Below are 15,288 nucleotides of genomic sequence, written 5' to 3'. Positions count from 1 at the left end.
AGGTGATGGTTCGAAAACCAAAATGATAAAATATCAATAATATCTAATCCTTTTAGTTTATAGAAATTAGATCTCCAAAAGTCTCACATAAAAAGGTTTGATGAAGTATGGTCAAATCTTTTTTTTATTTAAAAATATATTAAAATAATTTTTTATAATTTTTAATATTAACAAATCAAAACTATTAAAAATCATTAAAAAAATATGATTTTATTTAAAAAAAAAAAACATCTTTAGAAAGTATTTAAAAACAAAAATAACCTCACTTCCAAACATTCCATAAATTTCGCAGGAATGAGGCTTTTCTTCGCATATAGATATTTTCCTCCTCAATCTATAAATATCCCATAGAAATATTTTCTTCCCATAAGGCTTCTGTGTGTTTGGAAGTGTGCTTCCACTTCTGTTTTTTTATGCTTATTGTTTGAAAAAAAATATCAATTACATATTTTCTGATAATTTTAATATGTTAATATTAAAATTTAAAAAATTTTAAAAAATCATTTTAATACATTATTAAATAAAAAACTATTTTAAAAATCACGTTCATTTTAATACGCTAGGTAAAAGGGGTGTGAGCAAGTCATGCAGTCTTATAATTAGTTTTTACAAAAGAGTCATTCAAGAGTGTTGAGTTTTTAAATAAATATAATTTAGTCCCTAATTTGTTTCTTTCAAATAAGTTACTATACAGAAAATCATAAGCTTTGTGAAAATTATTGAAATAGATATACAATATTATAGGAAATAAAAATTCAATTAAATAATAATATCGATCACAATAATTTTTAAATAATCACATCAAAGAGCAATTGATGTAATCAAATAAAAATTATCAAGAAGTTCACGAACTAACTAACTTATTACTTTAAGATAGAATTCATTCCTATAATATCATATATCTTTTATGGTTTTTTCTCTCCTTTGATTTTTTCGAGTTAAAAGCAAGGACATAATTTAAAAGAAAAATAAAGAAAAGAAAAGAAAAATTCTTATAGTAGATATACAATACTAAATGAAATAAAAGTTTTATTTTTTGAACATGCATATCTATTTAAATTAACTTATCTTTTACCTTATCTATTAACTCATTTAAATTACATATAGAAACTTAATCGGTAAAAAATCAAGTCATAGACTAAATTATATTTGTTGTAAAATATGATGACCAAAAAAACTTACAATTAAGCACTTCTTTGTAAGTAAAAAAGCATAGAAACCAAAGTAAATTTTTTTGAAAAAAAATCAAAGAACCAAAAATATAATATTGTATGAACATGACAAGTTAATTTTTAACAACATCAACGACACCAGCTGACGGAAGGATTAGAGAATGATAAAAACATAATATTAATATTAATATTAAAAAAAAAACCTTTTAAATACAAAATACAAGGCAGAACAATGTAAAAATGTACTAACCCATTTATATTATAATTTGGCAGTTATTTTAATGTATGGACGGCGCTTGAACACACCAGGAAATTACCAAATTCTTCAGCTTCTTACCCCACATGAATCTCTTTTGGGATGAGCAGAATATATTGATTGAAACTAGAAATCAATAGACAAGAAAATGCATCCTATATTTCTGACGCACTTGTCCTCATTATTGTTTGACCCTCACCCAACCTTGTTTCTGCCGTCTTCAAAAAACAGAATATCTGACTCAGTTTCCCCCTTCAAAAATGGCAAAAGATATATATATATATAGCCCACTGGAAATGATAGTGGAAAGTAAATGAAACTATATTAACTAAAATTTACATATTTATCTTACTATACGAGTCATGTGGGGGGAAACTTGAAAGGATCATTACAATGGCCTTCCAGAGATTCTAAGCAACGCGACTCCTCTCAAGTTTGCCCCAGTTTTGGATTTAAAATATGATCAAGAAATATGCTCCCAGCTAGGATTGTTGTGCAAGGAGTCCAAAAAAGATGTAGTTCAAAATTATCAATTTCACTCTTCCTTGACAAAATAACTCTGAGGCAAGGAAAAATCTTCCTCGTGATTCAGAATTTCTGCCTCTTCATCATCTGGTTTCTGAAACTTGACAGAAACAAGCCAAAATCATTGCGCACACATTATATGTTCTCATAAAGAAAATAGGGATGATGTATAAAAGAGAAAGCAAGAAAAACACAATATTCGCAAGGCATAGACTAAAATATTTGATTGTGAAAACTTTGATCTTTCACCAGTCGCAAATTATATGTCATCATCTAATTTCATAGACATACTTTTAAGATTTCATGCACTATTCCTTCTATAGGAAACAATACAAGGTCAGCAATGAAGTGAGCCAAATTTAGCATCCAGCAAAGCTGAGACATTTATCAATTCATATACGCATCAAAATCTCCAATATTTTACTTGAAATGAATTTGTAGTAGCATAGCGTTCAAATGAATTATTTTCTGTATTGCAATTCGCAGCATTACTTTTTTGTAACACGAAATTAAAATGAAAAATATCACTGAAATTAAATACCAGCATTTCAATGTTGTAGAAACGGTCCAGCAACTGCAAAACCTCGTCTGGAGAAAATTGCCGATCAAAGCTGTGATCGAGTGATCAATGTGTTAAAGCATGTAAATGGAAACTTTTAGAAAGGAAACAGAGTGGGAGACAGAACAACCTTCTCCGAAGAAATTCCATGAGACCATAAAGTACAAAGTGGCGATGCATGCCTGCATGAAAAGAATTTTTCAAATGTTTTGTTTAACTCTTAAAAAAAAACAAAGGAAAGTGGAACTAGAGATATATCTATTAACTCATTAATAACTCATGTGAATTAATTGCTAGATGACTTATATTTGTCTCATTACATATCTCACATAGAAAGTATTTGTATTCTATCATCAAAAGAAAATAACTCCTCAACAATCTTGATACCAAACCGCAAATCTCCTGAACAGAAGCTTTCACACCAGAAAATTATCACCAGTAAATGATAGCAAATGAAGCACATCCCTCAAAACTCCCAACAAATAGCATCACAACATAATCACATAAGGCGCTGTTCCGATAGCCCCACTGACATGTTCATCATACAAGCAATGTGCATTTCCCATTCATCTCTATTAATTTAATCCATACAAATGCTACTACAGGGAATATGACACAACAACACAATTCCTATTTCAAGTTCATTAAAAAAAAATCAAACCCACAATCGAGCGAATTGAGATAAAACAGAAGAGGAAAATTGAAGAACCTGCCTCTTAGTTTGACAGGAGGGTAGATCTCCAGAGCTTCTAAGAGTCTTAGCTCCAATTCCACCTGTGATTGCTCCTAATTGACCCCAAAGAATAAATATTTTGAACTCCAATTAAAATTCCACAAGCAAAAAAAAAATATACGTATGGGAGAGAGGCAGAGAGACCTTGGGAAGAGAGGAAGCAGAGGAAGGAGGAGCTTTGCATGGAGAATGTACGGACATGCCGTCTTGTTCCTCTTCTCTCTCTTTGCCATTACGACCAGCCCCACCTTCCATTTGTGCTCTGATTTTTTCTATTTACCTGAATTTTGGGTTAAAATTGAAAAGGGAAGGGAATTTCCGTTGGTTCTTGTCTAGGGTTTTAGCGTTTGATCCAAGTTACAAAATACTTCGAACCAGAAGGTGTAATGAACTTTGCGCAATTGGTCCAGTCCATATCGTGTTCGGTCTTAAGCAGTGCAATGGGATTGGCCTTTGATTTCAATGGTTTATATGGTTGCCATTAGAGTCCATGTTTACTCCCCTGGTCCTATCTTCTCCGGCCCTGCAACATCAGAGTTCTCCCAGTTATTTGGGCTATTGGTCCGGTCCATATTTTGCTCGTTCTTAAGCTAGTAAATGGGCTTGGTCTTGGGCTTCAGAGTGCTCTAGTTTCAAATTTTGAGGCCGTGGATCAGTTTGCCTATACACTTTTTTTCCCTTAAAAATAAAGAAAGAACTACACGGGAATGGGAACAGAATGAAAATTTAAGATTTTTTTTTTTTAAAATGATATGGTAAATAGGAGTAATTTGAAATTTTAAGCAAAAAAATCAGATATGATAGAGTAGATTTTCGTAAGTTGAGAGTAGATTGATGAAGTTTTTTTCGAGAATTTAATCTAATTAGTTACCATACTCGATGTTTATACCAATAACACAAAGGGACAGTGGTGTTTTAAATATAAATCTTGTTCTTATCCATAGAAGAATAAAAAGAAAAAGTCTTAACCTCTCAACTCTAAAATGATTAAGCGAGCTTTTAACCCTAATTTTAACTTCACATTTTAAAACAGCAAAGAAATTTTATTTTCTCTCTCATGTGAAATATATTTTTTTTTAGAAGATTTTTAATTTTATCAAAACATGACAACTAAAATTTCTTTAAAATCAATTTTTTATTTACCTATAATTTCTTTAAAACATGCTTCATGTTAAAAACACTCATGTTAAAAATTTAATTGGAACATGGTTAACTTAAAAAGCGAGTAGACCCGCTTTTAATTTGAATTCAAATAAATCCGTTAACCATCTTTTAACGAGTTTTCAAACAATAAACACCCGAAAGTTCCGTCATGGGCACCAAGGCCAACTCTTCTGTTCTACATGAATTAGAGGCAAGTTACACTCTGCACGCACGATCACATCACCAACCAATATCTCCAAAAAATAACTGCATTACGCAAAGTACTCCTTGAAGACAAAATTAGCTTAAGCACTCGATTTACAGACAGAAAGACAAACATCTCACCAGTAGAGTACCTAAGCCATTGCAGAATTTCTATCCTACATAAGAAATCACGATTGTCCTACATTTATTTGTCAACATTGAAAATCTTTTGGACCAACATTTCCCTGCCCTATAGATTTCCCTCAGTAGAAGAAAAAAAAACCGAGAAGCATATGGACGATATTGAGGCTATGATAATCAGATCAATCCTGATCCTTGTATCAGTCCTGCCAGAGTCAAAATCGAGTACAATTAAGTAATGCACAGACAGGAAAGAATTTCATTGGACAGGAGCTGGAGACCAAGCAAACTGCCACCACTGAGATTACCAAGAAGAAACAGTAACCAAACCTGAAAGAATATAAAGAAAGATCAGTAATTCAGGTTGATGCAAGATTAACCCAAATCAAGGTAAGAAGAACGCAAACTGCACTGTCATCATTTACTGAAAAACGCAGTAGTTTTTCCCATTCATTTTTTTATTGCGTTATTGTGGAAAGCAAATACACAGGTAGAGATGATTTTTTTTATAAAAAAAAAAAAAAAATATATATATATATATATATATATATATATATATATATTTGAAGTGTCACCTAACTTAGCTAGTGGAGTTTTGACATTGTCCCCAAACACATGGGCCATGATCAAACTTCAGACAAAACCTCCACCGTGGCGTGTTTAAGCAACGAAGGAGAGTAGATTGAAAAGCTCATTTACTAGAGAAAAAACTACCATGGGACAACGATGCTCAAATAGCCATTACTTTTTTTATGGAGAAAGAGATCATTTCTTTAATGCCAAGTAAAACTTGAAAGAAATTAGGAAAATTTATTTGTTCTTGATATATATATATCTAAAAAGACCACTACAATCTTGACTATAATTGTTACTTTCCGCATAAAATTGATCCATTATATTAAGAAGGTAAATGTTAAATTACTGACTAATTTCTGTAAAAGAAAATGAGGCGAATCACATGCAACAAGTGTTAAAGTCAAAGCAAAATATTATCCTATTTGAGACCATCATGCTATACACCAAGAAGGGCAATTTTCTCTTGATTTTGTTAAATGTAGAAAAAACATTCAACTCATCAAAACTTACCAATCAAGCAAAATCAGTGCTGTACTCCAGATTAAACAACAAGTCCCTACGATTTTGAGAGCCCAACCGATAGTCAAACTTTCTAGCCCAGAGTTCTACTCGATCATCACTCTCATATTCCATTTCTCGAATACATCGCCTTTTGACCTTCTTTAGTATTTCCTTGGAAGGGACAAATCCAGCAGAAACCTGGTCAACAGGTTCATTGTGCATGCATTAGTTTCTCTAGAGATGCAAAAACTCATGATAGAAACCAAGTACATCTCAATACGCACACCCAAGAGGAAAAAGGTGCATTACCATCTTGTCAATCACCAACACAGCAGCTTTTGTATCTCGGTTGATGAGATGAGCATCAACAAGCAATGAATATGACATTGCATTGGGTTTAACACCCAAGCTCACTAAGTGCTCGAACACATTTGAAGCTTCAAATGTCTGCCACAAGAGAAGAAAGAAATTTTACAATGAAATAGATCCTGTATATCAAACAAGCAGTTGATAGGATTGCATGCATTTATTTATTTTAATGTGTGCAAGTATGAGCAATACATGTTACATATTCCAAAGAAATCATCAAAATAGTCTTTCTTCAGCACCTCTGCAACACATGGCAAAATTCATTGAAAGCATGCACAGACCACCCATATAAATATGAGATTCATCAAGGGGAAGGTGACTGCATGCAGTACTGCAAAGCCCCTTTTAGTCTTTTACACTGAGTAGAAAACAAAATGGTATTGATGCGTTGCTAAATTGCATGTGCATCATGCCTAGAGAGAGCCATAAAATGATCTACCTTTTTGAGCCTTCCAAATGCAAAAATTAGAGCATTGTATGAATGAATATTAGGGGTCAGCCCAAAAGATGAACTAATCGCTTCAAAAGTTTGGTAGGCGCGGTCAAGATCCCATATATTTGCACAACCTAAAATTATACAATTAAGAGCAGCCACAGACTTGTATGGAGATTCTGCACGACTTAAATTCTCTAGCTGAAAATATACCTGAGAAAGATTAAAACAATGAGAATCAGTGATGTAGAATTGGAGGAGAAAACCAACAGAAACACCTAAGAACAGTAGGTTAGATTGGCTAAAATCTGAATTAAATTGAAGTTGGAAAAAGAGAAATAGGTTTAAGGTTTGTAGAGAAACCTCAAAAGCACAAATTGATTGATAGAGAATGAGACATCTTTTCTGAAATTGCCTCAGAAACCATTTGTGCTAGTCAAAAGCCCAAATCCTAGACTTGTAAGAAACAATATCTCTATTAAAAGTCAAATAATCAAATGACAACGAAAGAATCCAAATGAATAAAGGGTTCCTAAACCAAGTAACTAAAGAATCCAAATGAATAAAGGGTTCCTAAACTTAGTAAGAAAACATTTTGTGAAGAATGACTAGTTGAATTAACAAAATTTGAACTCGAAGATGATTTGTTAAAAGTTAACAATAAGTAAACACTGATTATCAACTTCTGAAAATTAAAAAATACCGAGTCCAAAGTCTCAAAACCCTTCTTGGAGCAAGCCAGAACTAGTGGATTCAAAGAAGAGAATGGTGAGAACAATTCTTCTTCTGCTTCCTTATCAGAACTCCCATAACAAGACTCCAATTCACGCAAAGTAGCAAAAGCTTTCTGCAGACTGCCCAATGATGCATGGGCATATATCTTCCCAATATACGATTCCGGGTTAGGAGCCTTCTTCTGACGTAAAGAGCGGCGAAGGATTGCCCATGATGCATCCAGGAGAGTGGAGTTGTAGGTCCTGCCAGCAGTTCCAAGCGCTGCCACAATCAATCCTTCATCCACTGAAAGTAGAACGATTGGCCTTGCCTTCTCTCCTCGAGCAATCCATCTAGCCATAAACTCCAGGGCACAGAACAATAAATTGCTGTTATCCTCTTTTAATGCAATTTCAGCAATATGGTTGCATAGGTTCCAATTTGGACAGAGAGCTTTGTTCTGATCCATTTTCTGTTAACACCGTACGCAAAAAAAATCAGATCAAAAAACCACGCATAAAAAGAGGGGTCTTTTATGCAATAAATTAAAAGGCAAAGCAGTTAATTACCTTACACTTCTCAATAATCGATAGCAACAAATCCAGTCTGCCAAAGTTACAACATTTTCTAACACATTCATCAAATACTTTCATCGATAACATGTAATCACCTTTTAGAATTTTATCTATATATTTCAAGGCAGTATCAAAAGCATCAATGTTGCCTTTATTGAGAAGCATGGTAACAACCAGGTCATAGGATTCCTCATCAGGCTGCGATTCTTTTCCCGTATGCTCCATCCTGAAACAGCAAGCGATGTTTCAACACAAACCCTGCATGTATTCAGCTGAGAAATTGTTGTGCTCCTACACTCACATTCATATAGGTCCACAAGGTAGTTACCACAGAAGGTCCCCACATGAATGTGAAAGGGGATGAAAAACACTCTGAATACTATGAAATTACTTTGAGGCTCTGACAACGGGCATGTAAGAATTAGGAATTCCAAAATAAGATGATTTTTTCACTCAAACATCATGCAACTATGCAATTACTTATATACAAGACAATCAATTCTGAAAACAAAAAGAAATGAAAATGATAGCCGAACATAAAGGCATAAAGCTCCAAACTTTAACTTCACACAAACAAAAAGAAAAACACATGCATCTCAGTTTTTCCATAAACACAAATGGATGAACAAATAATCCAAAATTCGCTAACCGTTGAAGCAACTTCTCGGCAGCCTCAGTCTCAAGACCTTCATACATAGCTTTAAGAACAAAATTGAAGGAAACAGTATTAGGCGAAAGATTAAAATCCTCCATTTGAGCAACCAAATCAAGCAAATAACCAGCACTAGCTTTCATCATTAAATTAGCTCTTAAATAGTGATTATACAAGCTAACATCAGGCTTATTAGGCTTCCCATTTCTATCTAGTGACTTAATCCACGCCTCAAAACACCCCTTGATATCTTCCCATCTCTTTGACGTGGTCCAATCAGCAAACATATTCGATAGCGAATTCAAGTCCATGTTTGGAGGCATTGATTGGATTCTAGAGGTCTGGTTATGGAAGAGACCGAGCGGGATCATAGGGGAGTTAGGATTTTGGTAGATTGGGATTGGGTTTCGCCAGTTTGTGTCATTGTAGAGGGGGCTTCCGGAAGCTGGATTTGGAGGGAAAGGGGTTGAACTAGAGTTGGGGTTTGGGTGATGGGTGGTCGGTGGCGAGATGGGCTTCTTGCGAGAGGTGAGTGAAGGTGGATATTGATTTGATTTGGGGGTTTAGGGCTTTCATTAGGGTTTTTGTTGTTCTTGTTAGAATTGCCATTTGGGAAGCCATTGATGGGGAGGGTGGGGTAAGAGGGGAGTACGAAAGCGAACCACTTTCTTTCTGGTTTAGGGTTTTTCAGTGTTTAGTGTTTGAGATGGGAGCGGCTTCTTCTTCTTCCTTTTTTTTTTACTATATTATCTGGAAAGGAAGGGGTGCTTGTTTGGTTAATAGTAGAATATAAGATATTAATGGGTTTAGGGTTTATGGGTTGTTGAGCTGGGCTATTCTTGAAAGAAGTTCACATGCTTAAACCCATTGTTAGGGCTCGTTGTCTCTTCGTTCAGCTCACTCCTCTTGTATTGTGACTTCCTTTTGGGTTAAAATATCTGTTTGGATCACGTTGATAAAATAATGTTTTATGGCCCGAAATGTTAACTGCTCAATATTTAAAGCTCGTTTGATATTTTAATAACAGATATTTTTTAAAATATTTTTATTAAAATATATATTAAATTATTTTTTATATTTTATATCAACATATCAAAATAATTTAAAAATACCAGAAAATAATTTAAAAAAATAATAATTTTTTAAAAAAATACTTTTAAAATACAAAAATATACAAACAATTAAAATGTTGAACCATTCTAATATTATTGTTTGTAGCTATCGGCAATTATGGTTTTTTTTTTTTCTCCTTCTGATCGGTGTCATTCTCGAATTCATTTTTTACACGCTAAAATTAGTATTAAGGTTATTGGTTTCGTTCGGAAAAATGCAAGCTATTTGTTTAAGAATATGAAACCCATGACAATTTTTTATTTTTTTCAGCTATTTGTTTTTGATCTGCATTTAAAGCAAAACACAAGCTCAATCTATTTTTAATAATCCCAAAACACAATGTATTGTATATGAAGGACTCACGTAGATTAAAAAAACACAAATTTGTGAAAAGCAATTCTCAACTGTTTCCGCAAACCTGTGAACGCGTTAAGTGAAGAGTGAATTATAATTCACTCTTCATTGAACTTCCATAGTAGATTGTGACTCCACTGTTTCCGCTGAACCGGTTCCAGGCTAAAGTTAAATGCATTGAACCGGGTCCAACCCAGTTAAAAAAATTAATTTTTATTTTTTTTAATTATGTTTTATTCGAAAAATTAGAAGGATATCGCTTGATGACATAGCATTTGCAGAATTTGATCATGATCCCAATTTTGTTCTTGCCAGGTTTGATTCGGTTAAAAAAAATTCAATTTTTATTTTTAATTTTAATCGTGTTTTATTCAAAAAATTAGAATGAGATCGCAATCCCTAATTTTAATCCTAATAATATTTTACCTTATGTTGTTGCACGCTTAAGAAATCAAAAGCACTTGTAGTCCTTGTTCGGATAGATTGCGTACGTGATGAAATTATAGATAATTTAATGGAACAATAAAAAATATTTAATATCAATATTATTTATTTTATGATGTAATAGCAATAGTTAAATCTACAATATTTAAATTAAAAACCATATATATATATATATATATATATATATTATTTTATAACCTCAATTTGAAAAAGCATTTTTTTAACCAAATATATTTAATTATTTTTTGTTTAATTTTAATTTTAACCATGATTTTTATGAAATATATATAAATACTAAACCAATCTTAACTAAAAATATTTTTATAATATAATTTTTTTCAAATTATAGCATTAAAAAATACCATAATACTAAAGACAAATAGTTAAGGGGAAAGCACGCCACTTTAAAGATCCGACCGCTTGAATTTTGGTAAATAATTACGTGGTTGGCTTTTGATATTTGAGAATTGAAAATTACCACTAATTTATTGGCACGCATCATGTGTGTAGTGATGATCGGATCGGTTAATACCGACCTGAACGTCAGAGAACTTGTAGAGGATATCTAACCCAACTTGTTTCCCTTGACATCTGCTAAGCAAAATCCCTCCAAAGGTTGTAATGGCTACCCATAACTAGGCTAGATGGCCATCTTCATGCAGAATGGCTGTGCCCATTTCCGTCGTCGAGGTCCCTCCTTTACCGATGACCGACGAGAGCCGGACCTTAATGATCAAAATGGGAGTTTTTTTTTTTTTAAAAAAAAAAAAAGAGGTGGGAGCTCTCACCTCACAGCCTCCTCGTCTATTATAGCAAAAGTATTATTCTGATGCCCAAAAGGATGCCCGCGCATGGAGCAGGCATCTGCCTTTGTGGCTGTGGTCCAATTATTCTCTTTTTGGCCTGTAGATGGGAATTTTCGCGGCCCCAATCAAGCACTTTAGAGACCGATCACCTAAAGTAGTCTAAAAGCGAGCATGGAGTTTCATAGAATTCCATGTGTTTTTTATTCGTCGTGGTTCCACCAAACCTTTGATTGTTTGCTTGACCACAGACATCACAAAAATTGCTCATTGTTTTCTATCCTTTTAATCAATCACGTACAACCTGTTGTGCGTTGTTTTTAATAATGCATTCATACTCCTATGATTAGCAGTATTTTTCTTGTTTAAAGGCTGTTGGTCTGCCTTTAACCTTGATTAGCAGCCTACCATTGGCGTAAATCTAAATAGATTATTATTCAGGGATTTCCTTTTTCCTCGCCTTGCCTGTCATGATAATAATCGTATTCTGAATGGGCCTATTAACTGTTTTGATGATCTTCCGTCGCCCCTTTCTTTCTTGTCCTTCTTTTTTCTTTTTGGTACAATTCTCTCGTTCTTTAAATTCCTCAAAAATGGTAGATTGATGGATCAAGATATATCTCTTTCAGCACAGAATTCATAATGGTAAATGGCTTAATTTTTGGCTTATTTCCATACATCTTTGACGGGTCTTGCTAAAACACTAGAGAGTTCAGGTGTTGGATATCTCTTGTACCTTCTTGTAAGCTTGGATGGGGTAAGTCGAGCCCAGGTGTTGGACACTTTCAACTATAGTTTTAAAACCCGACCCGGTCATCAATCCAATCCAGTAATCGGGTCACAGGTCAGATGGGTTGATCCAGATGAACCCAAAAAAAACACGGTACCCTTCCTGCCCTTTACTATCTCTCCCATCTTTCTTCAATTTCAACACAACTACTTCCTCTTCTCCCTCTGTACCCATCCAAAGAAACAACCAGCAAAAGAAGAGAGAAAAAAAAAAACGAAACTCAACCCCTCCCCCCCACAAGCGAAAGTTACCAATCAAGAAAGAAACCTCTCTTTTCTTTCTTTCTTTCATTACATCGTGTTACCCAATCAAGTTAACAAGTAAGATTCACAGCAGCATTCACAACAATTTCACAGCAAAGTTCAGGTCTTTGACCATTTGAAGTCGCTTAAAAATAAAAAAAACAAAGAAAATGAGATATATACCCGTGGAGCTACAAGCCTGCCAGTTCAAAACAAATGAAAAAAATCGATGCCACTGTTATAGTAAAGCTCTCCTGCAAGTTCAACAGATGGAAGAATCTTTAAAAGATGTTTCAATTTGAAACAAAGGATAGCGAAAGAAGAAAAAAAAATGAATTCGGTCAACAACTCATCTAACTTTATTCTCAGACTTGAAACAACGATCCTTATTCAAGAGTCTTCTGCTCCTTTGTTCTTCTTCGCATCCGAAATGGGTTTGAAGATTTCTTGAATTAGGTTTGAAATTAAATAGGTTTTTTCACAATCTCACTTTTGCATTGCGTTCATTCCTCTACTCATCTCGTTTTGACATTTTAAGTGTAAAAGGCCAAAACGACATCTTTTCAGCCATGAAGATATATATATAAAAAAACTCGAGTCTTAGTCGGGTTTGCCTGGGCCGGGTCCCGGGGCAACCGGGTCTGGCTGGGCCAATTCCCAACCTGTTTTTTGCTTAGACCCGGCCGGCCACGGATCCGGGTCCCGAGTCAGCTCGCCCAGCCTGGCCAGATTTTAAAACACTACCTTCAACACCTTGTTGTAAGTTCTGATGGGGTCTTAAGTGTACCACTCAAGTCCATCTCCCACAAACATGTCTCGTTAAGTCTTAACCTTTTTTATAAATTCAAAAACATGTTTTAGATTCTATTCAAGTATTAATATTTGCGTATGAAATATTCTTTCCATTAATGCTCGTATAAGAAATATTCTTTTGCATTAATGTTTATTAATACTTGCGTTAAGAATTTTTATTTTTTTTATAAATGTTATTATGATAAAAATAATTTTTAGCTTTCTATTATTAAAAAAGAAGAAGAAAAACAACCACCAACATTCGAAGGGCATAAATATCAGTTGGAGCTAAAAGGTTAAATTTTTTCTACATATCTGATTTTAACTCATCGACGAGCGCCGCACGTTGAGAAATGATTTTTGCGAAGGGTGTGGTTTTGTAATATCTTTACCGTTGAACTTGAATCGATTTTTATTATTGTTTAATCACTGCGATGACACGAATCTGATTTTAAACCTGACAACACCTGGAAGGAAACACGTGCACTGTACCAATATGGAAAAACGTATTAATTATTAATAATAATTCAGATGGACGCATAGCGACTACTTGCACAAAGATGAATATCGCATGGAGGCAAGCGCTTGACACTTCCCCAGAAACTAGCCAGCACTCTTCAGACACCATGTGTGCTCTCACTCGGCCTTGTAAGTTTCCGAGCTACCACTTGGCCCAACGGCAAGAACTCTTGGCCGACATTAATTACGGTAACCAGTACTCTCCGGGTTTTTCTTGTAACCTTCTCTTTGTCGCTGGAATGGAATGTGCTTGTCTGGTTGTGTTAACTCCCCTGCTTGGCCTCGTGGCCGGGGTGGTTTTTCTTACATTTGTTTGTGATTTAGAGCATGTTAAAATGCCAGTAAGAGCCAAATCCTGAGCAATTATTAGCGCACATGCATGCCGACACATGATGATCTGATTTTGTTTTGAAGGTTGGATACGTATATTGTTTTTATTGACTAACCAGAGAGGCTGGAAGCAGTGCTTGAGGACACCATATGATGGTAAAACTCGGTGGATCTTACGGACCCAGTAGAATAGCTATACGGTTCTCTGGTAATCGAATTCGTCAGCTGGACGTGAAGCTAGTTTGTGTGGTATCCGGGTTAAATTAAATGTATTTTGATTAACCTTATTGATTTTAAAACTAATAATTAAATAAGCATCCAGGAGCGATTAAAATTAACAAGCATGTGGTTGGAACATAAAATCAAAAAAAAAAAAAAATACTAAACTAATATCACCGAACTACTTTTTAGATGTTAAAGTTTTCACATCTCTCCTGTTGATGAAGTGTGTTTTTTAACGAAAAATGTTGATAAAGTACTACTGTCATGTGAGGGAGAAATGGAAAGGAAATGAATTACCTTTATCGATGCAACTACAAGACGTGTAGTCGGATTAACTGTATATATTAACAGTTAACTAGGTTAATACATTATTTCAATTATTAATTAAGACAATTGTTTCGTAGCGACCTTGGTTAAAGAGGGGTGATGCATGGTTGACGTAGTAGGTTTGATTCGCTTTGAAAGCAAAAATGCTCACTTTTCTATCTTTTTTTTTCTTTAAAAAAGCAAAGGCGGATAACCCCTTGGAAAAAAACAAATAAAACAAACAAGCTAGCCCCCGGCGAGCGAGCCTCTCTCACGCCCCGCACTTGAGCTTTTTAACAAACCCATGATTTTTTTATTCGCCATCTATATTTTTTTCCTTGATTCAAAGTAAATTTAATATTTTATGTATTTTAATAGTAAAAAAAATATAATATTAAATATTTTTAAATCAAGTCTTAATTTTTATCAATTATCATGATTCATTCTAAATCTATCAAATTAATTGGATCACTTCAAAGTAATTCTCAAATATATTAATTTTAAATTCAAGTTAATTAAAAAATGAGGACAAGAAAATCTAAGATTAACTTTCTAGATTAAACTTAATAATAATCCTAAATAACTTATTGCGGTTCTTTTTTTTTATGTTTATAATTTTTTTAATCTAATAAGAAGTGATAGCATATTCACATTCTTCGAAACAATTACAAACTTTACCTTTTTACTATTATTATTAACATAGTAACGCATATCTTTATTTATTTATTTTTATAAAGTATATTCAAAGTCGGGTTTAGAAAAAAAGAAAATTAAAAAGATATTTGAAAAATGTGATTGTGATTGTTTTTTTAAATATTTT

The 15,288-nt window shown here is 33.8% G+C and overlaps 2 protein-coding genes across 4 annotated transcripts; both read right to left on the bottom strand.

Moving 5' to 3' along the window:
• Positions 1-1,681: 1,681 nt before the first annotated feature.
• Positions 1,682-3,642, bottom strand: LOC118043298 (uncharacterized). 3 transcript variants are annotated; one of them, XM_035051233.2, is made up of 5 exons: positions 3,390-3,642; positions 3,226-3,286; positions 2,643-2,694; positions 2,495-2,564; positions 1,682-2,053 (listed from the first exon to the last, which is right to left on the bottom strand). In XM_035051233.2, the coding sequence occupies exons 1-5, from the start codon at positions 3,498-3,500 to the stop codon at positions 1,964-1,966; spliced, it is 384 nt and encodes a 127-aa protein (XP_034907124.1). In that variant the 5' UTR covers positions 3,501-3,642; the 3' UTR covers positions 1,682-1,963. The 3 variants fall into 3 exon arrangements, with proteins under 3 accessions (XP_034907124.1, XP_034907122.1, XP_034907123.1); XM_035051231.2 differs by having other exon boundaries at positions 3,226-3,298; positions 3,390-3,635; XM_035051232.2 differs by having other exon boundaries at positions 1,682-2,047; positions 3,226-3,298; positions 3,390-3,631.
• Positions 3,643-4,641: 999 nt separating this feature from the next.
• LOC118043297 (pentatricopeptide repeat-containing protein At1g26460, mitochondrial) lies at positions 4,642-9,326 on the bottom strand. Its single transcript, XM_035051230.2, is given in 8 exon segments — positions 4,642-5,063; positions 5,820-6,008; positions 6,120-6,257; positions 6,619-6,825; positions 7,316-7,798; positions 7,896-8,127; positions 8,551-9,054; positions 9,056-9,326. Coding segments are annotated over 7 exon segments (1,869 nt in total). The 5' UTR covers positions 9,175-9,326; the 3' UTR covers positions 4,642-5,063; positions 5,820-5,822.
• Between the last annotated feature and the right edge of the window lie 5,962 nt (positions 9,327-15,288).

The sequence above is a fragment of the Populus alba genome, chromosome 10 (assembly GCF_005239225.2).
Source record: "Populus alba chromosome 10, ASM523922v2, whole genome shotgun sequence".
Taxonomy (NCBI): domain Eukaryota; kingdom Viridiplantae; phylum Streptophyta; class Magnoliopsida; order Malpighiales; family Salicaceae; genus Populus; species Populus alba.
This window is presented reverse-complemented; position numbering and strand designations above follow the sequence as displayed.